At 37.3% G+C, this 26,491-nt stretch overlaps 1 protein-coding gene across 4 annotated transcripts in view; it reads right to left on the bottom strand.

Moving 5' to 3' along the window:
• The window catches only part of SMARCA2 (SWI/SNF related BAF chromatin remodeling complex subunit ATPase 2), a 132,158-nt gene that overhangs the window by 55,132 nt on the left and 50,535 nt on the right, over positions 1-26,491 (bottom strand). The window contains exons 10-24 of one of the 4 annotated variants that reach the window (XM_075727216.1): positions 26,115-26,289; positions 22,147-22,196; positions 20,541-20,671; positions 20,278-20,338; positions 19,003-19,103; positions 18,556-18,703; positions 15,263-15,426; positions 13,412-13,478; positions 12,740-12,850; positions 10,948-11,190; positions 10,535-10,648; positions 6,727-6,834; positions 4,205-4,291; positions 3,234-3,280; positions 1,632-1,798 (exon numbers count right to left, since the gene is read on the bottom strand). In XM_075727216.1, the coding sequence (XP_075583331.1) occupies positions 1,632-1,798; positions 3,234-3,280; positions 4,205-4,291; positions 6,727-6,834; positions 10,535-10,648; positions 10,948-11,190; positions 12,740-12,850; positions 13,412-13,478; positions 15,263-15,426; positions 18,556-18,703; positions 19,003-19,103; positions 20,278-20,338; positions 20,541-20,671; positions 22,147-22,196; positions 26,115-26,289 (1,774 nt within the window). Of the gene's footprint in view, positions 1-1,631; positions 1,799-2,143; positions 2,201-3,233; positions 3,281-4,204; positions 4,292-6,726; positions 6,835-10,534; positions 10,649-10,947; positions 11,191-12,739; positions 12,851-13,411; positions 13,479-15,262; positions 15,427-18,555; positions 18,704-19,002; positions 19,104-20,277; positions 20,339-20,540; positions 20,672-22,146; positions 22,201-26,114; positions 26,290-26,491 lie in introns of those variants that run through there. The other 3 variants (XM_075727217.1, XM_075727218.1, XM_075727219.1) reach the window with 3 other exon arrangements.

Raw genomic sequence — 26,491 nt, 5'->3', positions numbered from 1 at the left:
ACCCATTCCCTTAAGAAGCACATGACTTAGGTAGAAAACATTCTATGTGAGAAGACAGCTGGACAGAATCTACATATATATTACATTCCAGCATGGAAGGTATCTGTCATCACAAAACTGGAAAAGAAAATAAAAGGGTTCATCTCACTAATTTAATGAATTACTTGCAAAACCATAAAGAAAACAAGGAGCTGTATTTCCCATACTGTGTATTGCCATAGACATTCTAGTATGAAAAAGAATTCATTTTAAAATACATGGTGTAAGGTAACCCAAAACATTTTAAATGTAATATAATTCATCTTCCTTGACTGGAAGCGTTAAAACGCCTGCAGGCCAGAGGTGCAAGGAGCCTTTTGTTAGCATGGTACTATGTTCTTCAGCCAGTTTTGACAAAGACATCTTGTGGCACAGTGAGACAGCTCATTTGTGTCTCAGTTTTATTACCGCATTTTACATTTGAGGATAATAGCGTTTCAAGTTTATGTTCATTAATATTTGTAAAGGACAAGAATACTTCTCAGCATTACTTTTTCTTCCAAATAAAGCAGGAGTCAACTTAAAATGCTGTAAAAAGAATATTCAAACGGACCTTAAACTCTCACTTTATTAATGCCATTCTTTGTATTTTTCTTAAATCATTGCTTTTCTATTAAAAAGGTATTCTGATAAGTGCTGCTGGCCCCATGTAATATTATAATGTCTGAGATAAATATATCAAGTAAAAATAATCAATATTTAAGAAGGTCAGTATGAGGCAGAGATTATCAACATGGAAAAAGACCAAAATGGAAACTTTTTTCAAACAGGTTAAAACCTCAGATGGGATATCCTATTTTTAGTTATTTTCTTTTCAGTATTACCCCACTATGTTTCTAAACCATCTTTTCATTCAAAGGTAATAAAACATACCTACACATAAAGTAATTGAGGCTACTGACCTTCTTGTGAAATTCAGGAAGAAAGTTACAGGTACTACTTTACCTGTCACTGAAATTCAGCTATCCTGTGGAGAACAGCAGTCGAACTATCAACAGGTACAAATTAATTAATTCTACAGGAATCTAGGCAAAACACTGGCATTATCATCTCTCACCAGGACAATACTTTCAGGCAACTTAAATAGTGGTAACTGATTGGGAGCTTGGATTTTAAACTTTGTTTGAAAAAGAGATCAGCCCCTAAACACCAAACCTCTACATAATCTGCATTCCAGGAACAGACCTGACTGTTCATCAAAACAATCCCTTGACCAAATGGTTTGGAGGTTAAACAGAGGAAAAGAAACAGTCACAGAGCCAGGGAGATGGAGAATTACTTAAGATCAACTCTACCAAGAAAGGCAAAAGTACGTCTTGCTCAATACCTTGTCTGTAAGAACAGGGAAAATTCTAGGAAGCTGCATCTTAAGGGTCTACTGCCATGACTTCATGATAAATACCCTTGCAGACTCTTCCTTCATGGATTTGTCAAATCATTTTTTGAACCTGTTTATGCTTTTGTATAGTCACATCACAGCACTGGTGTGCTAGGAAGACACTAGGAACAGAACCCAGCTCTCTCACGCCCAGACTAATGAAGCATGCTACCTCCTGACTTCTTATTTATCCTTCTATTTTCATTTAGCTTACCGTCAAGACGCAGGTAAAGGAAATTTCGAAAGGCAAAGTAGTCTTCCATAATGGTCATGAGTGACGTCATTTGACAGAAAAGAAGCACACGATGGTTAGTAGCTCGTAACTTTGGTAGAATACGATCGAGTAGCTCAAACTTCCCTGAGGCCCGATAAAGTTCGGCTCTGTTGAAGAGAAAAAGCACAGTAAATGCCAGAATGAACCCACATTTAGAAAAGTTTTTAGTCATTATTATGTCAGAGTATAACAGAGAGATTAATTTACCTAAGATAAATATGACCAATAGCACTTTCCTCTCTTGAAAAAATTTTTATGTAGATTAAAATAAAAAACATAAAACACCCATGTGAATTCCTGTTTGAAAAGGATTTTTCTTTGATTACAAAACCTGTGTGGACTTTCAACCACACAGAATACCTTCCTTTAGGAAACTCAATTCTGTTTCATTATTTATCAAAACAAACATTATTCCTCAGCTAGATAAGCATTTTATCAGTTAAGACATTCACCTGCTAGTTCTGCTTTCAACTGGCATTCACTGCAGCTGTAAGTTGTACTCATCAGGCACGTGTTAGAAACAATTCCCTTTCCACTCAACTACTATGCACATGAAAGTGAAATATTCCAATCTGAACTAATATACAGAGATAATGGGAGGAGTTTGACAGAGGATATACTCTTTAGCCATATAACCTTAGTAGTCCTGAACAATGTTTAGTTGCTTTGATTAGCTGCTCTTCTGTCTTCTATGCTATGAATTGCAAAACAGACTCTTAGCACTGAAATTCAAGCTGTAGCTGAGAAAATGAATAAAAGTAAACAGGATGTCTAAATCAGCATCACAGTGATATGCTTTATAAAAACAAATTCCACATAGCTTTTTCCTAACCTTGAGTCAGTACTCTCAGAACACGATTTATCATTGGCAACAGTACACTTAAGTCCACAAGATACATGGCCTTCTGATATGCATACATATGTAATCAGCAAAAGACTAAACTCTTTAGGAGACAAGTAGTCTGATATACTAGTTATGGAGACAAATAGTCTGTTACACTAGTTAAGGAAAAAAAAAGAATTGTCATTAACACCTGAACAGGAAGTGGGTCAGGTGGAAGATACACACCTTTCCTTTAGAAAGCATTCATTTCTAGACAGTAGCACAAAGAAGTGCCAAGAACAAAATTTAAATATTTCATTTCAAATAACAGAAGAAATGCTACTCTAATTTGGAACAAAGATGGTAAAGAGGGAAAAGCAGAAGGCAAAATTAACAAGAAAGAAGAAAATCCCAATTGATATTTCTGAAGAGTCATTCCAATGAATTTCAGATGGTATCTAAGCTATTTCAAAATAAGGGAAAAGGAAGACATCAGTTTACAATCTTCTCTACCTGTCCTCCTGAAAGAGACAGAGGGTCACAAAAAGCTCATATAACACTTCTAGTACCGTTATATTTTGCTTTAGATATGTGCCCTGTGCCACCTCTGCCTTTCTATAAACTGCTTGAGTTTGTTAGCATGTACCTTCTAGAAAAAGAACGTGATACTTTAGTTCCAATACAACATTATGAACAGGAGGAAAAAGAGAAAGAGTTACCCGTTGATGACACCATTTGAGTAGCCTAAATGTTCAGCGAAGGACTCCTGCAGAGTTAGAAGCAACAAACAGATTATTACAAACAACAGAGTAACCCAAAATTATGCATTCTTCTATCAATGAAATTAAATATATGAGGTTTGAGTACCACTATGTTCATACTCTTGGAATCCACCTTGTAGCAACAGTCCTCTGCTTCATGTCTTCCTGTACTACTACTATTTGAAATTCACGGTTTGCAGAAATAACTTCCATCAGCATACATTTTACCAGATTACAAGTGCAGTAGAATATAGTTAATTTATACTAATTACTGGAAGATCCATTTGCAAATTACTCAATTTAATTAATTAGCATACAAGAGAACAAAAGAGTGAAAACTACAATGATAATACATCACAGTAGGTACTTAATTATTTATTCATAAATGTAGCTACATTCCAGATATTTATGGCACTTTCTGTCTTTCCAGATATATCATTATATTTATGTACTTTGGGTCCTAATGAGCAATGCTATAAAGATAGTACATTTCTGCTGAAAAAACAAGGTGGATAGAATAGGACAATTTTGGTTGATATTGTAAAAGATTAGCAGCCTGTTAGTTATAAAGATCCTACACATGGCATTTTGAACTAGTGTCTTTACATCATAAATTAGGTCTAAGTAGAGATTAAGTTGCTCTGGAATGTCTTAAATTAAAAAGAACTTCATTTTTCAAAGACAGTGCCTCCACAAGATTAAATGCTTTAAAACTAGACTTCAAATTACCAATAAAAAACTGGTGGTTGGTCCATTTGTTTCTAAAAATAACGGACCATAATCACTGTGGTTTTCAAATGCGTCCTTTTCAGCACAAACGATGTGGACAGAGATGTCCTCTCCCACAAACATAAGCTTCAACAGCAGTTTTCTATTATGTTAGCCATCTAAATAAAAACAACTCTCAAAATCAAACCTGTCGGTCTTACCTCAATGTGTTGAAACATGTATGGGTGATTGCATATCTTTCTCAATTGCATGATAGTGTTCATAAGAGTTTTTGCCCCACCTTTTCCCTATGGGTACAAACAACGCAAATCAAATGATTAATCTAATTTCTTAGCTTATTAATGAAGCTTTTGAAAGACATTTTTAAATGCAGACATAAAACCACTTCTACCCCAAACCTGAACACCATAGCACTAATTAAAAAAAAATAAACAAAAAAACCCATGAACAAAAAACCAGAAGCCACTTTGCAGTTGTCTTGCTGTATAAATTCATCTATCATAAGGATGCTCTGCAACAAAAAAGGAAGACCTGGAAGTAATCCACAAAGTGCACAACATTTCTACCTGCAGTATTCACAGTGGGAAGCAGAGCATTTGCTGTCCTGCATACTGCTTATTTATACTGTTTATTATGAAACATACATTCCAACTCGTCTGAAACTTCTAACAGGAAGCTATTCTAGGCGGATGCTTTTTAATTCTACAGTATCTCCTCCCATCTGTTAACTAGATATATGCGTTTCTTTTTCCAAGCCAAGTGAAATACAGGGCCACAGGCAGCTAAAGAGCTAGAGATAACCAAATCTTGTGAGTCAATGTTTAACAAAACATATTCTCAAAACCTACTCTACAGTGAATCTTTTTTTAGAATGAGTCCAGACTTCAGATAATAGTCAGTTGTGCTAGCCTACACTGTATGGTTAAAAACTAATTGCAACTGGTCGATACAAGTTTGAGAACATCATATCATATTAACATTGCCAAACACTTGTCGTTTTCAGATGCCACTTTACTTTGTTGTAATTTTATGAAAATGTAATCAGAGTGACCACAATATTCCAAGCTTACTGTATGATTAACTCAGATTTATTTTAGAAATCTTAGTCTGAACAATTTAGCTATTTCCAATAGTGAAACTGAGGAAAAGTACACTATTTGATCATATTATATGCTAGTAATATTCTACTCTTTCCTGGCAAGTACAGCAAAATCATAACTTCCACCTAGAGCAGAGATTTTATGTTTGAAGGGGGTACTCGACACATCTAAAACTTGGTTTTGTTTTTTTTTCAAAATCCTCTCAAATTTGCTCCAAAATGCAGTTCATATTTCTTCTAAGAGTCACTTCCTAGAGCTTTCCAGCTTAAAGAATTCTCTCTAGTCTGAGCTGGTTCCAGGCCAGAGCTGCAGAAAGACAGGATTTTTTCCCTGACACAGCAGTTGCTTGATCACTGAAGCCAAGCATTCTCAACAACCACCTCCTTCTGCTGGCAACAGGTAGCATGGATAAGAAAGCCTCATGAAACAGTTAAAGAAAAAAATTCATTAAGACAGGGTGGCAAGAAAGGAAAAATTTTAGACCCTTGGGGAGAGGGGAAGGAGAGGGAGGTGTTCATAAGACAGCAAAGGCAATTTGAACTGGTTAAGCAAAAAGCTGAGTGGAGAAGCAAGTAGGGGAAAACTGACAGAAGATTCTGAGTTGGTGAAAGAGAAGAAAAAGACCAGAAAGGGAAGGAAGTAGGAGACTGTGAAACAAAATGAAATTTGTAGGACAAACGTAAGGACATCAAACTACAAAATTACATCAAAAATACAACAGAGGAACAGAAATTAATGTTTACAAAGTGTTCAGACTATGAAGATGAGTGTCAATACCCAATGACAAGAACCAGCTTTGTCGGAGTTTGAATAAGCACCAGCAAGAAAACAATCTGACTACACAAACAAGGATGGTAAAATAAGTTACTGAATAAAAAAAGTCATCCATTGTACCAATGCAACCTGCAAAAGGATGGTGGGAAGACAGTATGTGATTGCACTGCATCAGTAATATACACATAACAGGGTGCAAACACAAACTGTTACACACCAGCTGTTCTGCAGTACCTATTCCAGGTATTTCACATTTATTATAATGTGAAAAGTGTATATACACAAATAACCTGATGAATGGCAACTTGTTTACTCTATATTAACTGGATTAAGTCCCATGATGGCATAATCAACGTTTACTAATACATAGTCTAAATCTGTACGACTTGGAATCCTACTGTTGTTCTCTTGAAGAACTTTGCCATTAACAGATCTTACAAGTATGAATGCAAGCATACAGCCCTAGCTGGCTGAAGCAAGACATATTTAACTAATAGCTCTGAAAGAGAAGACAAATAACCTTCTGTAGCCACCACTACTACAATCACAATTACTCAGGTACATTATTGGATTAAACTCGGCCAAGGGAAATACTGGGTTTTTTCAAACATTGCCTGTTTGCAGAAAGGTGTAACTACAGTGAACAAAAGCAGTATCTTTCTCCTGTGAATAGAGACCACAAGCTGCAGTCTTGTAAAACAAAAGCGTGTCTGATAAAGATTTCTTTTTCCATGACAGATACCTGCACTAAGAGTCTACGTACTAATTTTGTAAAACAGAAATCATATTGTTAACATGTTTAATCATAATACATTGCTTCTTATGTGTTCTAGTCTTTTTTTTTGTACCTTCTTGTCTTTTTCAGAACCATCTGTGAGAAGGATTCCCTTGGCTTGCATGTGACGGTACAGGATCTTCTGAAGAGCTGACATATCACATTTTATCACATATTCCACCTAGTGCAAAAAAAGAAAACCAACCGTAAACATATTGACATAATAATGTTAGCAGGATCTAACTGCACGTTCTTGTCATCCTAAAACACAAACCAAAAAACAACTGATCTTTGATCTGTACCCTAACATCACATATGATTTCAGTGAGCAGAAATCCAAGTGCAAGCACAGCAATGAGTACATCAAAAGATTATCTGTGAGAGTCACAACTACTATGAGACAGTTGGATCCTAAGAATGTAACTGCAGAATTGCCAAACATTTTTTTCTCATTCTGCAATTCTAACAATTTAAAAAAGTAATTGAAAATTCATTTTTTTAACATTTTACATTTAACATGTAATTAAAAAGAAATTTTATGTTTAATAACTTGTGGACTTTATTATGTCTGTAAAGCATTGTAAGAATATCAACCAAAGCATTATAAAAATATCATCTTTGCATACCTAACAAATAAGCATCCCTCACTGTGTCTAATTACTATTATGCTTACCTAGGTTGGCATAGAAATACACCATTTTCTCAACTTCACCTAAAAACACAGGGAATTAATCAAGTACTGTATGAACCTCACACTCAGCTTGACATCTTGTTCAGCTTTGTAAAGCTACATTCATTAAAGCAGTTTTTGACGGCACACTATCTTTAAATCCAGTAATACAAAGACTTCATACCCCACCTTAACCCATTTTTTTCTATTACCCAATTTCCAGATTACAGTCACTATGTTTTTGATAAGTTATGTAAAATAAAAAAGATCATGTAATAAAGCCACACGAGTGGCTAGAAATCTTTTGAGTGGTGATTAAAAGAAAAAGCATAAGCTTCCTTTATTGCATGCAGGGGGGAACATTGCCACCAAGGATGAGGAAAAGGCTGAGGTACTCAATGCCTTCTTTGCCTCAGCCTTTAATAGTCAGACCAGTTATGCCCAGAGTATGCAGCTCCCTGAGCTGGAAGACAGGCACAGAGAGCAGAATGAAGCCCTCATAATCCAGGAGGAAGCAGTTAATGACCTGCTACTCCACCTGGACACTCACAAATCTATGGGGCCAGATGGGATCCACCCAACAGTACTGAGGGAACTGGCAGAGGAGCTTGCCAAGCCACACTCCATCATCCATCACCAGTCCTGGTTAACAGGGGAGGTCCCAGAAGACTGGAGACTTGCCAATGTGACACCCATCTACAAGAAGGGCCAGAAGGAGGATCCAGAGAACTACAGGCCTGTCAGCCTGACCTCGGTGACAGGGAAGATTAAGGAGCGGTTCATATTGAGTGCGCTCGCACTCAACAGGCAAGTGCAGGTCAACCAGGGCATCGGGCCCCACCAGCATGGGTTCATGAAAGGCAGGTCCTGCTTGACCAACCTGATCTCTTTCTATCTCCTGGTGACCTGCCAGGGGGGATGAGGGAAACGCTGTACATGTCATCTACCTGGACTTTAGTAAAGCCTTTGACACCATCTCCCACAGCATTCTCCTAAAGGAAGCAGGTGGGTCATGGCCTAGGTAGGTGTACTCTTCACTGGGTAAAAAACTGGCTGGATGGCCAAGCCCAGAGAGTTGTGGTGAATGGTTGAACATGAGCCAGCAGTGTGCCCAGGTGGCCAAGAAGGCCAACAGCACCCTGGCTTCTATCAGGAAGAGTGCTGCCAGCAGGAGCAGGGAGGTGACTGTCCCCCTGTACTCGGCACTGGTGAGGCCACACCTGGAATACTGTGTCCAGTTTTGGGCCCCTCACTACAAGAAAGACATTGAGGTGCTGGAGCGTGTTCAGAGAAGGGCAATGAAGCTGGTGAAGGGTCTAGAGAACAAGTCGTATGAGAAGCAGCTGAGGGAACTGGAATTGTCCAGTTTGGAGGAGGCTGAGGGGAGCCCTTATCGCTCTCTACAACTACCTGAAAGGAGGTTGTAGTGAGGTGGGTGTTGGTCTCTTCTCCCAAGCGGTTAGCAATAGGACGAGAGGAAATGGCCTCAAGCTGTGTCAGGGGAGGTTTAGGTTGGATATTAGGAAAAATTTCTTCATGGAAGGAGTGGTCAAGCATTGGAACAGGCTTCCCAGAGAGGTGGTGGAGTCACCATCCCTGGAAGTGTTCAAAAAATGTGTAGATGTGGCACTCTGGGACATGGTTTAGTGGACATGGTGGTGTTGGGTTGATGGTTGGAGTGATGATCTTCGAGGTCCTTTCCAACCTTAATGATTCCTAGTTTTACTTTCCTTAAAAAATAATCCAGCCACCAAGCAGAAAACATGAAATTAATTATTACTCTACCCTTAACTGTTTGAGTGGTGGACTTTGTAGTGTTAGGTTAATGGTTTAGACTGGATAATCTTAAAGGTCTTTTCCAACCAAACGATTCTATGATTCTATAATGTTTATTAAATAAATGGAATAAAAATTATCTGGTTATTTTCTTCTCAGAAAGGTGGAAAGGTGAACTCATTAAAGAGAAGTGACTGTTTCTTCAATGGCTTCTTTACCAAGAATTTTAAGATCGAATGAAACTCATTAACAGACTTCGGTCAACAAGTGCGGTCCTCATGGTTGGACTAATTGCTTTTTTGGTGAAGAAGATAATAGAAACAGAAAGAAACATAGTCCTCTGAGTACCAATGTGTATGCAACTTCTAAATACTCCTCCTCCAATGCCAATTAATGGATTTATCAAATACAGTGGCTCTAAGTGGCAAAAATTTGAATAGAAATAAAGATTTCAGTAATATTTTTAAGTGTATGTATGTTTCATTCTCAAATAAGTGCTACTCAGGATACTGAGAATCTGACATTTGAAGGAACAGAAAGTCACAACAGTAATAGTGTTCACAACGTTATAGAGATGAGAAAGAATTTTTTAAAAAGCCTTTCCTTTGAGTACTGTCACTAAGCATCTGTACACAGCTCTTCATCCATTCAGCCAGTGTTAGTCAGCTCATAACATAACTTACCAAAATCTCATTTTGGTATGGTTTTAAATCAGTTGTCCTTAGCACCAAATTTTCCCTAGCACACCTTCAAATCTACTTTTTTATTTAGTTGCTGTTGTTATTCTGGGAAGGGTGAATGGGAAAAGTAATGCAGGATTGCAGAGGAGAACAGGGTGGGGCAAGATGACTTGCCCAGAGATTAAAACAACAATCTTTCAAATCAGAAGAGAATTTTATGTTCTGAACTGAAAAGACACTAGTTAGAAAAAAATTCTGCAATTTCAACAAGACACTTCACACAACTCCTGGAATATTAATGCAGAACCATATTCTGCCTGCTTTATAAAGTCCAGTAGTCCTTCAGGGATTTCAGTGAACTAGCTAAGGGGGCAAAGGTTCTACCCAGTGGAGGGAGGATGGGACAGGACAGAATCTAACCATCACTGTACGGCTGACTCACAGCTTGAAAGCAGGTATTATACGGAAACAAGCTGCATGTCTCATACGGACGACTACAGACAGAATTAAAGCTGTAAGACTGGTGAGGAATCCTGAGAATGCAGAAACTTCAGGTATTCAGGCTTCCTCAGTGGCAACTTTCCTCTGATACTCCTCAGTTGCAAAAACTTTCTTTGCAGAGTTATACACAAACAAACCACAGTAACAACAGATGCTAAAGAAGTTCTCTTCTGTTAAATAAATCTGAAAAAGAAACATTACATAACGCATAAAAAAAGTATTAAACCCCTTCCACAACTCCTCTCATTGCAAACCTTTTCTGGCAGTTGAGACTCAACCTCTTTCTTCAATCTCCTCAGCAAGAAGGGTCGGAGCACTTTATGGAGACGACGGATGATCAGAATAGTTTCTTCCTCATTTAAGTCCACCTACAGAAGTTTATAAAAGTCATTACAAGGCAACTCAGTATATTAGACAATGTCTTCTCCCACATGAAGGGTTAAGTATGTACAAGAATTACTTGCATGTTACAACCAAACTGATTCCAACTCAAAAAAGACACCGAGATTAACATTTTCTGGCATTATATAAAAAACGTGGCTTTTGGTTACGTTAATTCCCTAAGTACCAGGGAGAGTTCAAACACTAATCATTCTGTATAAGCATCTTTCTGTTTTCACCAAACTGGTTTGTTTCTGATGTTTTTTTAAAAAAAAAGCCACAGTACCCTTTCTCCAGTCATGGCAAATGGAGCGTTGAACCACTGTTCAAAGGTGCTACAGCTCTTGAAAATGGTTGGGAGGAGGAAATTGAGAAGAGCCCAAAGTTCAGGCAATTTGTTCTGCAGTGGAGTCCCAGTCAGCAGTATTCGTCTAGGGGCCACGTAGTGAGTATTCAAGACCTGAGTCAGCTTGCAGTGATGGTTCTTCATTCGATGGCCTTCATCTACTATCATGTATTTCCATCGAATCTGCAAGAAAAGGAAGAAAATTTGGCAAAGTTACGAGCATGTCAGACTTAGTCAAATTCCTCCCAACAACTGAACAGAACAAGAGCAGAACAAGAATATTTCAAGCCTAAGCAATCAGCCATTCTCATTTATGAGAAAAGCCAAACCAAGCATTATCCAAGTACTAGTGCCCTTGCAAGCAGCAAAAATAGAAACACTCGGTATGCTGAATCTGATGCTGAATTCTGACTTGAATTGCAACAGCAAACAGTGGATTCCTCCCATTTTTGGGAAAGAGATTAGCGTGACCGGCTCTTCAAGGCCAGAATATAGTTCACAGGGGAAGAAAGAGACCACATAAACTCCAAATAAACCTGTCTGCAACAAGAACCTTGACAAGAGACAAAAGCATTTTCAGACAAAATAGCTATGCTAACAAACAACAGTAACCCTGAACTGAGTTTTGTTTCAGCTAATCCTATGTTTTTACTCAAGAACAAAGCAGCATAATTACAATCACCTCATGTCAGTTACTGCATCTTCAAATACAGTTTCTACTTCTTAATGTGATAGCTTAAATGCAGTCACAGCAGATGTTGAAAGAAAGTTGCTCAAGCTCTCTGTTAGCACCTGTACTACAACATGGGCAGTCAACTCATGTGCTACACTGACCATATGACTAGGAAGGCCTCGGTTTGTCCTTCCATAGGTGCTAACTAATTCCTTTTCCCAAGACGAAATGAATGGCATAGTGCTGTCCTTCCTATCTTTCAGCAAGGGTGAGCAAAAACTAGAGGGGAATGAAAACGCTGCAGTCTCAAACTGCTCTCAAGTGTTCAGAATTACACTAAGAAAATGCACTGCCTTCATATTAGAGAGGAAAAATGAATAATCTAAATATACAGTGTGTAATAGAATGAAATAAAGTGAAAATGAACAACAAAGGGACAGTAGGACCAGATGGTTTCTCCATATGGCAAAACACCTGCTTAGTCTGCTTTGTGTGTACGTGAAACAGTCTTACAGTACAGCAGCTTTCAAATTAATTCATTAGATTTGAGGCACACCTGTTGACAGTTAGTGAACATTTAAGAACTGGGCCATGTGTGGTAAAGAGTCTGGATACCAAACTCATGATACAGGTAACTATTTAGTAATTTGGGGAAAAGTGACCACATAGCTGGAAAGGCTCTAGTAAGAGTGAGCTTCAGGTTAGAAACAATGGGAAAAAAAATGAAGTCAGGACTGCAGATTAGGTTAAATGCCATTAAGCAGAGGGGAGAAAACTCATGTTTTTCCAAGGACAGGCAAGTATACAGTACTGACAGAACTGCACAAATGAATTAAGTCTCCTGGCCACATTCAGGAAAATCCTGGTGTTTACAGGGAGAAGAGCTATGACTGAGAAGTCCAATCATAAACAGAGAAAAGTAAATGAAAGGTTTAACTTTTACTGAAGGACAGAACAACTACTCAAGACTTCCCAGTAAAACAAAAATGTGTTTTGTGCTATGCACCATTTGAAGGTGTCTTGAAGGTCTTGCTGTTAAGAGATGACAGTCATTACTACCTTAGCAAGGATATGTTTGTCCTTTATTATGTACTCATAAGTAGTTAAAAGAACATTAAATTTTCCACTTCGAAGCTGAGGAACGAGTGAGCGGCGCATTGCAGGTGTACCCTAAAAGAGAGAGAGAAGTGAGTAGTTAACTCTTTCTTCTGATGGAGAAAATACATCATTTTTATGAATTAACAGACACAGAGCAATGACATGAACTTGTAATCCTACAGTACTGCAAACAAAACATCAATGTATTCCAGAATTCTTCAGAGACCTTTCCCTAAACGGTTGCTAGACTGTAAAACTCTCTTTATGGAGCACTGGAAACATGTAGCTAGCTGTCTAGTCTCCTTACAAATTGCTTGGCCATGCCACTACTAGAGTAGCCGAACAGCACAGTATTCAGCTATATATAAAATGTGAAGTAGTTATCATCTGTACTACTCTCATCAAAAGCCTTGCAATGACAATTAACAATTTTATTCTGCATTTCACTGTGTGAAAGTAATTACAGTTTATTACAGTCGTCGTCTTAGTATGATTAACTCTCACTGCTTAGTACCTGATACATATGACAAAACTTCACGAGCAAACAGTTTAGAACTGCATGCAGAGGCAGCAGAAAAACTGGCTCTATTCTCATTCCTTCAGCTCTATAATCATATAAAAAGCAAATCAAACCTTGTACGATATCTTCACCACAGAAGGAGCCCATTTATCAAACTCATATGTCCAATTGGATAAAGTCCTATCACAGAGATTATAAAGAAAAAGTAATATATTTTGTCATTTGCAGGTCAAACTTTATAAATCTTTCAAAGTGATTGCCAACTTTTCAACACATTTCATGTAATCAACCCCCATAATTAACAGTATATTTTAAAAAATGCACTTTATATACTGTAATAAAATACAAGCATCTCTGACAGGCGAGTAAACAGAAAAAAGTATGAAACTCTCTTTCAGGTTATGTTCAGGGGCCTCCCTGAAATCAATTCACACTAGTATTTTACGTGCATCTTTGTATTTTGGAGCATATTAAGGATAAGAAAGATAACCCTAAACAAAAAATAGGTTTGTAAGTTCTTTTACACTACTTATCCTGCAAAAACTGATGTTACAACTTTTCAGATATAGCCTCATGAAGTTGATAATAGAATTCATCTTGTTCTACTGCAGTAGAACTACTTAATAGTGCCACCCAGTGCCACTATGCAGGTCTGTTTCCACACTGTGTTTCTGCTGTTTGATCACAACAAATAGTTTTTTATGGCTAAGCCAGTTGCTATCATGATACAGCAGCAAAAAATAACCTTAAGGTTTTTGGTTGCTGCTTTTTTTTTCCCCCCTTACTCAGCCTGTGATGGCAGCAGTACTAGCTATTAAGAAAAGGCAGGCAAAGGTGGCTTTTAAAATGTATCCGAGAAAGACATTTCAGCTCCTCTCTTTTAGAAATGTAAGAAAAATAATTATACAGTACCTAAAGGAAATCTGATTTTTTAGTGTGCCTGTATGAAATCTGACATTAATAACACTCTCCCTTTATTTTTAATTTTGATTTATTTTATAGATCTTCTCCCAGCCATTTTTTTTCACACTAGACCTCATCATTTGTATTCATACAATTAGGCACAGCTGTGGTATTTATGTTATCAGTTACTACTGCAGCACAGCCAGAAGACAGGATACCTCAAAAGAAATCAAAAGAGATGGCCATGAGTAAAATTTATCCCAAACCTACAACACATTTGCACACTCAGCACAATCGGTGGACACATTTTCTAACAAAAAGGCCAGGGAACTTCTGCACATCAATGAAGTTACTTGCACACAAGTACAAGCAAACAACCCCTCAATATCCTACATCAGTTTTACAATTTTTATTTAAAACACAGCAGTACAGATCACTAAAACCCACACCTCACCTTTGGATAAAGGAAAATGAATTATAAGAAATGTATAAAACAAGCAGCATCTTGGAAAGCTAAGGAAAAGCAAAAGGGGGCAGCACAACAAACAATCATAATCTGGACACCTGACCAAAGTGTGACTATCACTCATCAAGCCTACATCCAGGGCTAGTTATACAGTACTTAAAAGATCATCTGACCTCATTAAAGTATGATTACTTGGATCAGATGGGGTGCCAGTTGTTTAAAGAATTAAGCAACAGATTTTTAGTACCACAGTTAGAAGTTGAATGGGGAACTACAGACATGTAATATGAAAGAAATACCATCCCGCTCTCCTGGCTTACAAGTGAATTACAGTAAATTCACTACTCGCTTTGCCAAAACAGTGGACAGTGAAACTAATGGCATCAAGTGCTTTGTCAGCTTTCTGGTCACCCTTCCAGTGCCAGACAATTACCTGGGAAGAAACGATCAAAGAAAACACTGAATACATGCTCAGTGTAATCCCACTGTGCACCTCATCTTGTCATTACATGAAGAACAAGTGTGTGTTCCAAATAAACCAATCTGCAATGCTTAGAATGATAATAGCAGAAAGAGATCCTCTACTTGTACTTACGAAAGGGGAACAATGATGAGATAGGGACCATTGAGTCTTTTGTGCTCCATCAGGTAAGTGATGAGTGCAATAGTCTGTATTGTCTTTCCCAGTCCCATTTCATCAGCTAAAATTCCATTCAGATTGTTATTATAGAGTGAAACCATCCATTCCAGTCCCTGGAGCTGAAATGAAGAGTAATAGTTCCTGTTATTTAAAACCCACACAAACGATTAACACCAGTGCTACAGAACCAAGGCTCTGATGTCTTTGCCTACTTAGACATTGTATTTCCTTTAATTATACTACATGCACAGGGATCCCTGGCTATCTTAACACCTCCCCCCCACCAAAAAAAAAACCAAACAAGATAAATTTCTGGTAACAGCTATACAGAAATCATCACTCCTGTTGAGCAGAGCCCATAATAGTAAGTCAGATTGCATACATGGAGGTTTTTTTGTACTGCACACAAAGCAAGACAGGCACTCACATATAAGGTTGATAAATATTTAACATTACAAGAATTTGTTCTTCAATTTCAGCACTGTCAAATGTTAAACTTTGTGTGTGTATTTCGTGCCATTTGCCTGAGTCAGTTCAAATCTTTCAAAACTAAACCCATCAAGTCTGCACAAAACATGTAAGCCTCACACTTGCCAACTGCATCGCTGATATGCTAAAGCTCTTGTAGCACATGTCGATTTCGTGTCTGCTGTCCATACCTCCACATGTAAGAGTAGGGCCCCCTTTGGCCAATTATGCCTTGTGTATAAAATCCCACAGCTGGAAGGAAGCCAAAATACCGTAGCTAAGAAATGTCTACGTAACAGAGTTCCACACTCAAAGGAGTACTGCTAGAAAGCACTGACTCAGATTATTCCCTTGTCACACAGACTTTCACCTACGTGTGTTATCACATTACTCATGCAAGTGCAAAGTAAATTTTTGCTTCCAAGATCCAGACTTTTGGTGTGTCTCATGCATGAAGAGGGAAGTAAATTAAGAGGCCTGAGAAAACACTACAGGCTTCAAGTAACCTTCTGTTGTCCCTGCAAGAAAGCATCCAAAATAACGTTGCCAATTTACTGGCTTTATATATATAAAAAAAATTATATAGATTCATTTATATTTAGGTATTAAATACTCAGGCCACCAAGAATTGATCAGAATTTGTTCTGCAACCATAGGTCAAACTTACAAAGTAGCTTCAGAATTGACAATAGGCAAACTGTCTTTTCTACTTTCTCCACTGACATATACTGATATGAAGGAAGAAAGAATCTGACCAAACTTGACAGTAAGAAACATGGAAAAGCAGAAAAAGAGTTGAAAAGGAAAAAGCATATAAAATCTAGAGAACAGGGAAATACAGGGAGTGAAGGGGAGAGTTGCAGAACAGTCTCCTTCAGAACATTCTTGATACAACCAAAGCCAAGCCTCAACACTCTTGACATAAAGCTCCTTAGACAAGTGTGCCTCTTACATCTGGTGCAATTACTGTATAGAACAGAAACCATAAAGAACAAATCTACTTATTCAGTTGCTAGATATCACATCGAGCAGCTAAAGGACCTGCTCTAATTGGTAATCCCTGTTAGTGTCTGTAACTCCACAGACTGAATTATTTTGCTTTGTGGCACACAGGGAAATTGCATTGCAAAACACAGATCTGCGTAATTTAAGAATATTTCTATGTTCCGCAAGTAATTACAACTCAGGAAGTAAAGGAATTATTGCAATCTTAATTTCCCATCCATGAGCATTTTAAGCCAATATGGCCATCAAACTAGTATTGTTCTACACTATTCATTTAGTACATCCGGTAAACCTTCCCAGACAACGAATAAGGATTATGCAGTAAAGAAGGCTGCTGACTGCATCTGTTGGCTCCCTACTTCACTGGGTGCACAAGCTGCACAACATATTGACAATGAGGCAGCAAAAATAAAGAGGGTGTCATAGCTGAGAAAGTGGTATATTTTTCTATATTGTTGGATTCTATCTTGTCTTAGTCACAGCATTCCTCAAGGGTGTCAGAAAAGTTATTTAACCAATCATGTTCAAAATCAGTCCCTGAATGACACGTTCCTCTTTTTGTTGAGGGCTCACAGTGAGACACCTGGAAGTGCTAAGGATTCACAACAGAATTCAAATTCAGATGGAGTTTTGCTACGAACAAGTAGGATCATGGGATTATTCAGTCTGGAACAGACCTCAGGCAGTCTCTAGGCCAATCCCCTGCCAAAGCTGGTCCAGCCTTGAGGCCAGGTTGCTCAAGGCTTCATATGATCAGTGACTGAAAACCTCCTAGGTAAAACCTGTCTGAGCCCCTGCACTACAGCAGCACTCTCCTCTTCTGTACATCCAGTCTGAACTCTCTTGTTTCAGGCTTTTGTTCATTGCTTCTTGTTTTTCCACCATGTCTCACAGTGAGAAGCCCCATATAAAAATACTAAAATGCTTTGAAAAGAGAAATCAGCTCAGCTCTTGACTTTTAAATTATTTAAACAAGCTATTGTAATAGATGACAATACTGAGGAGCATAGGAAGCAGCGGCTGTAATCATGATGCTCTGCACACTTAGGAAACAAGTCTTCCTCCCAGTTCTCTGCAAGCAGAAATAGATACACGTCTTTATGACATCTTGGTAAATATTATTCTTTATTTTATGTGGACGTAGAAATAATGTTCTGACTGCAGAAAAGATGCAGGTTCTTGGAGTTTCCTGGAAAGCTATACAACAGCAGAAGTGTTGAAAACATGTACCAAGGACATTTTCAATCATACATGAATCTAGCTTATGTCAGCATACAGAGGTTCCTAGTTACTAAATCCACTGAAGGTCTGCAAAGAATATGAGACATCAACTTCCACAGTACAGTATTTTTGCTTGTTTCCAAATTTTATCTATCACTGCACTAAAATATTAGGATGTTAATTAAAAAATAAAATCCTAAACTTTTAAATAATGGAAGAAGAAAAATATTGTTAACCCACCACAAATGATAAGCCGAATTGAAATTCCAGATCAATGAAAAGGATAGCAAAAGCAAAATATTACTGGTCTGCAATGAAAAGAAAAGTTACAGGTCTATGCAGAAAGTTGGTATTATTATTATTCAAGCAGTATGTATGAAACGTTACCTGTGATAGGTAACTGTCATTGCTCTGTCCATGTAATTTCCAAATTCTAGCCTACTAGAGATCTTGTATTTCTTAACAAATTTTCAGTTTGCCACTTGAAATACCACACTGAAATATCGAGCATAATTCCAAGTTTTAAATATTTTAATGTTTTAATGATTTCTCACCTGGTAATGTTTTAGCGTGCCATTAATAAGAAGAGAAGACTGCTTTTCCACCCTTTCTGTGATCGCATGAGCAACAGTGTAGTAGGACTGAGACCCTCTAGCACTATACTGCATGCTATATTCATCATCCACATCTTGTTTGGCTGTCCTGGAAAGCAGAAAAAGAACTAAAGTGAATTCCCACAAACAGGTTTTTTGACCATAGCTCACATATGTGTGTCTAAAGAAACAGTGCAAATCCCCAACTCTGGTGAGTACACCAAAGGGAGCAAGCTACTTTATGAATTGTACACAATTAATACCACATGATCATGTTCCTTCTCCTGCAGATGTTCATGCCGGAGAAGCTACCACAACTCACTGTAATCTAGAGCAAGCTACTCTTGGGAAATGCCATTGTAAGAAATCACAACTCCTAACGAAAAACAGCACCTAAAGAACACTCACTCAATGATTTGCTTTGCATCTTTTTCGGAAACTTCCTCACTGTTAGGATCCAGGAGTATCTTCTCATCTGCTTCTAACCTGCTTGATTCTTCTTCATCATCCTACAGAATGCAGAAAAAGAACAGGGGTGCTGAAGTGCAGCATCTTCCTAAGTCATACTTTGAACTGGCATTCACACAGTGGTAGCTTTTATTGGTCAATGCTTTATGACAGAAACCTGAATCACAAAGTTCAGCTGACACCTATTCTGCAACAGAACTGCACTGCAGCATAGCAAGATAATTTTTGACATATATTAACAACAGCTCCAAACAACACTGCTGCTAAAAAGTCTGTGCTAAAAACGCGGGCGCACCTCTCTTAACATTCCTCCTAGAATCTGACAGGTATCAGGCCCTCCCCTACTACCTTAATACTGAGCATCTTGTAGAATTACATTAGCAGTAATTAGTCCTACAAAGGCACGTACCTTAATATCATACAGTTCAGTCAGTTTCAGTGGTCATTTGGTCTAGTATTGTAAAGACTGCTAGACTTAGGAGATCTGAATTTTATACCTAGTTCTGCTACTAGCCTGCTGATTGAACAGGCTCCTTCTCTAATCCTCAGTTTTCCTCTCCTTTAGAAAGTACTTGTCTGAAAAATGCTATGCAAGTACCGGTATTGATTATTCACAGTATCTAATATTATGACCCTGCAAGGTTGGGATCTTTGTGTGTGTTAATTTTAACTTCAAGATTCTTTCTAGAATTTTTGTAATAACAGTATTTAAATCACCATTAAAGTAGTGAATCAAATAAGCATACCCTGAACAGTCTGAACCTAAATCCCTGACATAATCCCTAGCTTTTTAATAAATATATAAATAATAACTGTGTTATTCAGAATTGCCAATAAAACCTCCAATGCATAAACATTAAAGATGTTAACTTCATTCAGCACCAAGCCACAATACAGCCTTTTCTGACATATATTTTAAAACAGAAACCGGCTTATATTCTCTGGTTCATGCTTATTAATAGTCAGAGTAAAATATTTACTTTTCCTAACCCGGATTACCAGTTAGGCATTTATAGCACATATAAAGGGCAACTGCTATGAACTGAAAAGACTTACAAACCCAGTTACTTTTCCTATGGTATTAATCTTAAAATACCTAGACATCTGCTATTACTTTCCCTTTCTTCCTTATGAAAAAAAGGAAAATATCACATGGAGTGAGTACTTGTTTTTTACTGTATTACCTGCCACAGTACTTTTTTTAAAGACACATACCTCCTCCTCATATTCAGAGCCACTTTCATCTTCACTGTCTGACCTGGGAGCAACTTCATAGCTTTATAAAGACAACAGAAACATTATGAATTACAGGTAACAAGAGAAGGGATTAGGTTCAATACATCTCCTACTCAGCTTATACATAATAAATTAAAAGGAGAATAGAATAGGTAAAAAAGAAGAAAGAATAACTAAGCAAAGCCCATGAAAAATATCGATGCAAACAGAAAAAGCAGCCTACTTGTATGCTAACTACTTACCCAGGGTTCATTTCCAGCCAAGCATCCAGCTGACTTGCTTTTGGCGCTTCTGGTCCAAGAAGAACTTTGCCTGTTTCAGTGTGAGTCACTTTGACTGGAAGGTCACTCATCTGACTGCTCTCATCTATGGGCTAAAAATTAAAATGAAATTTTATACCATAAGGCAACTGAATTTCATGCTTGTCATACATAATAAAAGGAACTAATAGCACCTTCAAAATTCCAGATATGAACAAGCAGTGAGGTTTTGTTATTAGAAGCCATACCTTCCCACATGGCTATCAAGCAGAGTCACAGTATTTCTGTGTGTAACATATTCTGTGTGACATCCACAAATACATCACAGTGTTCCAAATAAATTAATAAGAGCAGCATGGAAAAGAATACACTGTTGGCTTCTGTGAAACAAGACACAAGGTATGTATGCTTATAGGCATTTAATCCTATTATTTACACCAATGGACATCTGTAACAAAAAAACATACACTGACCTTATGACCTTTTTCTCTTACATGCAGAAACAAGGACATAACAACTTAGCTAACTTTTTAAGTAAAGAAGGCCTATTTTAAAGATTCACTGTCCTGAGTTCTTCAGTTAAGCTGATAAAGCACCTACAATAACAAAACCTTTTATTCTAGTGGTCTAACAAAACCAGAATAGCGTACTACTTTTTCTGTTATTTCTTTGCCCTGTTTAATTACAGATTTTCTACTTTAAAAACTTTTTGCCTTCTACTACTGCTTCCACTGAAGAATCTTTTCCTAATATATACACACATATATGAACAAGAAAAAATAATTCTGAACAGTTATAAATACAGAGACTGTCAGAGTATAAAACTTACCTCATTTCCATAAATACTGAAGTTACAGGAATGTTATGGGCATTTTACTTGTGCAACCGCAAATATATTAAAGGATTTTGCTGTAACTCTTTAACTACATCAGCAAAAATATCACTTGTAAGTATACAAAAGACCAAAAGTAAAACAATAAATACTATTCTAAAGTCTTCATATAAAAATAAAACGGAACAGAAAAATGGCATTAACAGAATAGCTCTTAATGAGGCAGCATATGCTCTGCTACTGAATGAAAAATATTATTCAAAGAATTACACAGAAAAGTTACTCATTTCCATTTACTTCTGAGAAGGAAAGAACTTTCAGATGTCTTAAGCCATGATAATACTATAGCCTGCTCTGTGTCCGAAAGGTAAGTACATGCAATATCAACAATATTTTTTATAAAAATGAGAAGCTAGAATATATTATTTACAACTTCATTTTAGAAAATAAATTATGTCTACACACAGAAAGAAAACCATTTACTTTTGAGCATATAACAAAGCTAAGAGGATTATTCAGCACACTCAGTGATCGATTCCATGTATTTTTCTTTCCGTCTTCTACCTTCTGAAGAGAAACAGGCTAGTGTAAATGTTAACCTAGGTAATTTTTATTCCTGGTTATAAACAACAGCTCTTCTTAGAACATTTGTGGTCATTATTTTTTTTTAGCTATAACAATGGCACACAGAACAATCACTGGAAAGTTTTAAAAAAAAACCAAACCAACAAAACAACCACCTTGTAAAAGTCATACCTCTCCATCAGGACCAAGACCAGATGCCATTCCTTCTGCATTTTCTTCAGCTTTCTACAACAAATGAAGAAATGAAAAATATCACGCTCAGATTACAAGTACAGAGAGAATACTTTATATGATGTAAGTCTTTTGGACCATGAATATGTTTCACTCTATTTCTGAATAGCCTGGGATGCACGTAAATTAAGGTGTGGGTGGATACAGGTAGCGATAGGCGTTACTACCACACACACAAAAACCATTTACTAGTATGAATAGGGTACCTGCAACACTTCTAGTCACTGTAATAAGTCTGCATCTAAGGAGTGGCTGGCCTACTGAATTTCTAGTCCAGACCTAGAGCTCAGTTGCTTACAGACTGTGCTAATACAAATAAAACAGTAATTAATTTTAAAATTATTTACTATGAATTTTCCCTGAAGTGCTTTCATCTCCATTTCAGAGGTGTCACCAGGCATCACAGATTGTATAGTTCTGCAGGCACTTTCATTTTGGGTACATACACAATTTTTTTTGGTCTGACAACTAACTAGAAGGGGTATTTGGGAGCTCTTTGCACTGTATCTCAAGTCTAGACCACAACCACTCAAATGATAAACAAAAAGAACCCTGGAGTTCTTAGCTGGAGTGAGCTAGATTTTTTTTCTCCCCAGGCATCACTCTGAGAAATAAACAGTATCTTCATCAACACCTGTCCTCATTTACCCTACTTAAGAATGTCCGGATAGTATGAGAAAATGGAAGACATAGTTTGCTTCTGAACTGGAACTTTCCTAAACAATTCTGACAGTGAGCAAGAAAAGAATAGAATACAGCTTCTGCTCCTGTCACAGTGCTGGGTTTGTATTACTACAGCGGAGTTTTATTTTGGTTACCAATGTAAACAGATCAGACTAACAAGAAAAACAGACCTCTTAAATTGTGTTTTATAGATAAACAACTTCCAAGTATCGTTAATGTGTGTAATAAATGTAGATAATCCAGTTGTTTCTTTTTTTTTTAAGAAGTATACTTAAGGAATAGCTGCACTTCTGACTATTGAGATGATCCTCAATATCTGCTTCAGATCAAGCCTTGAACCTTTGTTTTAACCATTTAAATCCATTTTCCAAGGGATGAACTTCAAATCAACATGCAGCAGCAGACATGGGTCAATTCTACATTTTAAAAAGTTTATTGTTATTTCTTTTATATAGCCTTCATACTTCAGGACACACGCCTGATTATCTTTGTTAACTACCCTTTCACTAGTATTACCAAAAATGGAAATCTGGCTAAGCATAATTCTAGTCTAAAACCTTTAAAATATTTATGAAGTACAATATTCTTTAATATACAAAAATGACCTGAAGGAGAGGCTTATAAATACTTCACTGGGCTACACAACTGTCACTGGTCCTGCTCAATGCAACAATAGCTGATGCTCAGTAAGAACAACATCAATATGAGCTTGAAGGCTGCTTGCTTCAGCATTCCTGGGGCGCAGGTATGTCTGCTGACAAAGAAAGTTATTGTACCAGAACTGAAGAGTTTAAACTAAGAGGGGCAGGATAAGTTACGATAGTACATACCTAGCCTTGGCTGACCAAGCTACACTGAGTGAGGGTATTTTTCCCTTGGATGAACAACAAGGGGAGGGGTCCATTCTTTTGCACGAGACTGCTCTCTAATATATAAAGATTGATACAGCTTAGCTATAGTCAATGGGAAGAACCTTACAACTCAAGCACACCAACTCAAATAAGCAGTAGGCATCAGTGCTGTTCACTGTGCAAAGATCAGATCCTGCTGTGAGAGCAGAAACATTTGAAAACTACAGTTAAAAACAATTTTGGAAAGCAGAAACATGTTACAAAGGAGATAAATGTAAGTAATGACAGTTATCTCACACTTGTATTTTGGGGTATGGAAACATATCTTTAATCTTGACAATTTAATCCTTGACAAGGAAATACCCATTTTATAAAAGTAGGAAGCTGTATTTTCTGCATTCTCCATATAATGACAGGAAAAACTCCTATGTGTAAAGGTAAAAGGTTGCATAGCAAGTTAAACTGGCCTATCAGGTAAAAATTTCATCTGGCTTTTTTTTTTTTTTTAATCCATGACTGCAGTGAGGATGTGGGACACTAGTTGAACAGGAGGCTGGAGACAGAAGACCCAAATACAGAAATGTGAAGAAAGCAAAGAGGGAAAATCTACCACAAAGATTCCCCAAACTGTATTCCAGAGAAATAATGGACTAATCTGAAATTTTATTCTCGTAAGAATACAGGGTTCACTTGGATACTATGTAATGTGAGCCTGGTGAAGACGAGAAGTACTTCTTCACTACCTACTTCGTCATTGCCATTTCTAAGAGAAAATCCTAAGAACTCTCTCTAAGAATTTCTCTGTAAGTACAAAACATTTATCTACAGTTATTAGTCAATTAAATCGTGTTTTACAAAACATAAAAGGCTAAATATTAAAAGTGTGTCACTTGGAAAAAGACACAGTGCCCACTAACTTCAATGAGTGCTGCAGCCATGCAACAACAAATTCATAGAATTATAAATGAAAACAAAGGGTAATATTTGTGTGCACTCCTGTATCTTTGACAGAGGAGCAGAAGCTGGGTGGAAGAAACTTTATTACAAAAAAAAAGCTGCAGATGATCAAGACAGGGCTGAGATTTTTTTGTGCTGATCTTCCTTTAGGTTTCAGTGTATAAGCACTGAATATTTATGGGGCACATTTCCTTTTTACTTCAGTGACAGAAAATTATGTCTTTATTGACATGGCCAGAAGATACCCTGTTCCTCATACACACTTCAGCTAACCTAACATAGAAATAGAACCATATCACAGCTGTGGATTGTTGAAGGAATTAATACTTCTCATTAGAGCAGTGCATTTACTCCACATGCTATCTCATAAGGATTATCCCTACTGTAAATTCTGTACATTAAATCAGGTCTGTTGTCACTGGTAATACAGGTCAAGAACCCCATTAAGTTACATCTTAACTTTGCAGGCGGGAGATTGTTCCTATGTTAAGAATATAATCTCAACAAGTACAGAGGTTTTGGACAGGGACAGGAGAAAACATGGAGCATTTTTTAGGCCATTAATCTCCAAAATTAGAATTTTTATATGCTGGTATTTATTAGCATATTTAAAGTGCTGCTTGTAAACCATGTAAATATAACGTTTATATTTTTATCAGTAATTAGTAGCAAACCAGGCATGGAAATGGATTATAAAAATCCTCTTATCCATCCTGCAAGAGATGAAGGGTACTCAGAGGTCACAAAAATGAAAAATCATTACTTAATGATTATTGCACAGACAGAATTATTTTTTCAAAAATAGCACTGTTCAGTTTCCACAATGAGTCTCTCTCACAAGGTAAATTTCATATGAAGAAAGGTAATTTTGAAAAGCTTCAATTAAATGTTAAGAATGCACAATGAAGAATACTACTGGCAGAATACCCATTTACTGTAATAAACCTATCCAAGTTCTTTCTCTCTAGTAATTTCCAGTGGTCCTACAAAACTCACTGAGCCACGTGTACAATGTGGAGGTCTAAAAAGTTACCCTGTATGAAACAGCTACACAAACCAGACTTTTTCCATCTTCTTCACACAATGTATTTTGGATCCACTGGATCCTTTTTGGGTACTTTAATCCTAATTTACGTGTCTGGCCCAGTTTTGCCTGTAGAAAGTTTATCAGTAAATCAATGTTAACAGCCCACACTTTTCTAACCCTGCCTCTTTCTCACCTTCTTTGGAATTAATGATAGCAAATTTTTTATGTATTTCAGTGGCGAGAGATGAGTTCCCTCAGTGTCAAGAATTTGGCAGTATAGATGATTTTAGATACTCTGGTATGTGTATGACAATTGGGTATCACTACATTTATCAACATTAAAGTTGGATTTGAAGAAGAGACGGCCTAAAAATACCAGCTGTAACTACTTGCCTTCTTTCTTCTCCTTCTCTTCTTCTTCTCTTTGGCTGCTTGTGCCTGTTTATGCTCCCATACCAGGTTAGTCAAATTAGCCACATACTCATCTGTCTGCTGCAATAAGTAGGCCAGGCGTCTATCTTTCTTTTGGTCAATCAGCTTACGGTAGCCTTCTTCATCTTCAGCCTAGCAATACAAAATAGACATCAGCCATGACAGAAATGCTTCCAAATAAACATCAACCATCTCTTATGTCAATAATCATGTGTTATCTTAGTTAGAGCATTGTGATCTGCGTAGGAGGACAACCAGATGGGTAAAGAACTTGTTGGACAATCAGGCCCAGAGGGTCATACATTTGTGTTAATGGATCACAGAATCACAGAAT

This window comes from Pelecanus crispus, chromosome Z (assembly GCF_030463565.1).
Source record: "Pelecanus crispus isolate bPelCri1 chromosome Z, bPelCri1.pri, whole genome shotgun sequence".
In the NCBI taxonomy this organism is placed as follows: domain Eukaryota; kingdom Metazoa; phylum Chordata; class Aves; order Pelecaniformes; family Pelecanidae; genus Pelecanus; species Pelecanus crispus.
This window is presented reverse-complemented; position numbering and strand designations above follow the sequence as displayed.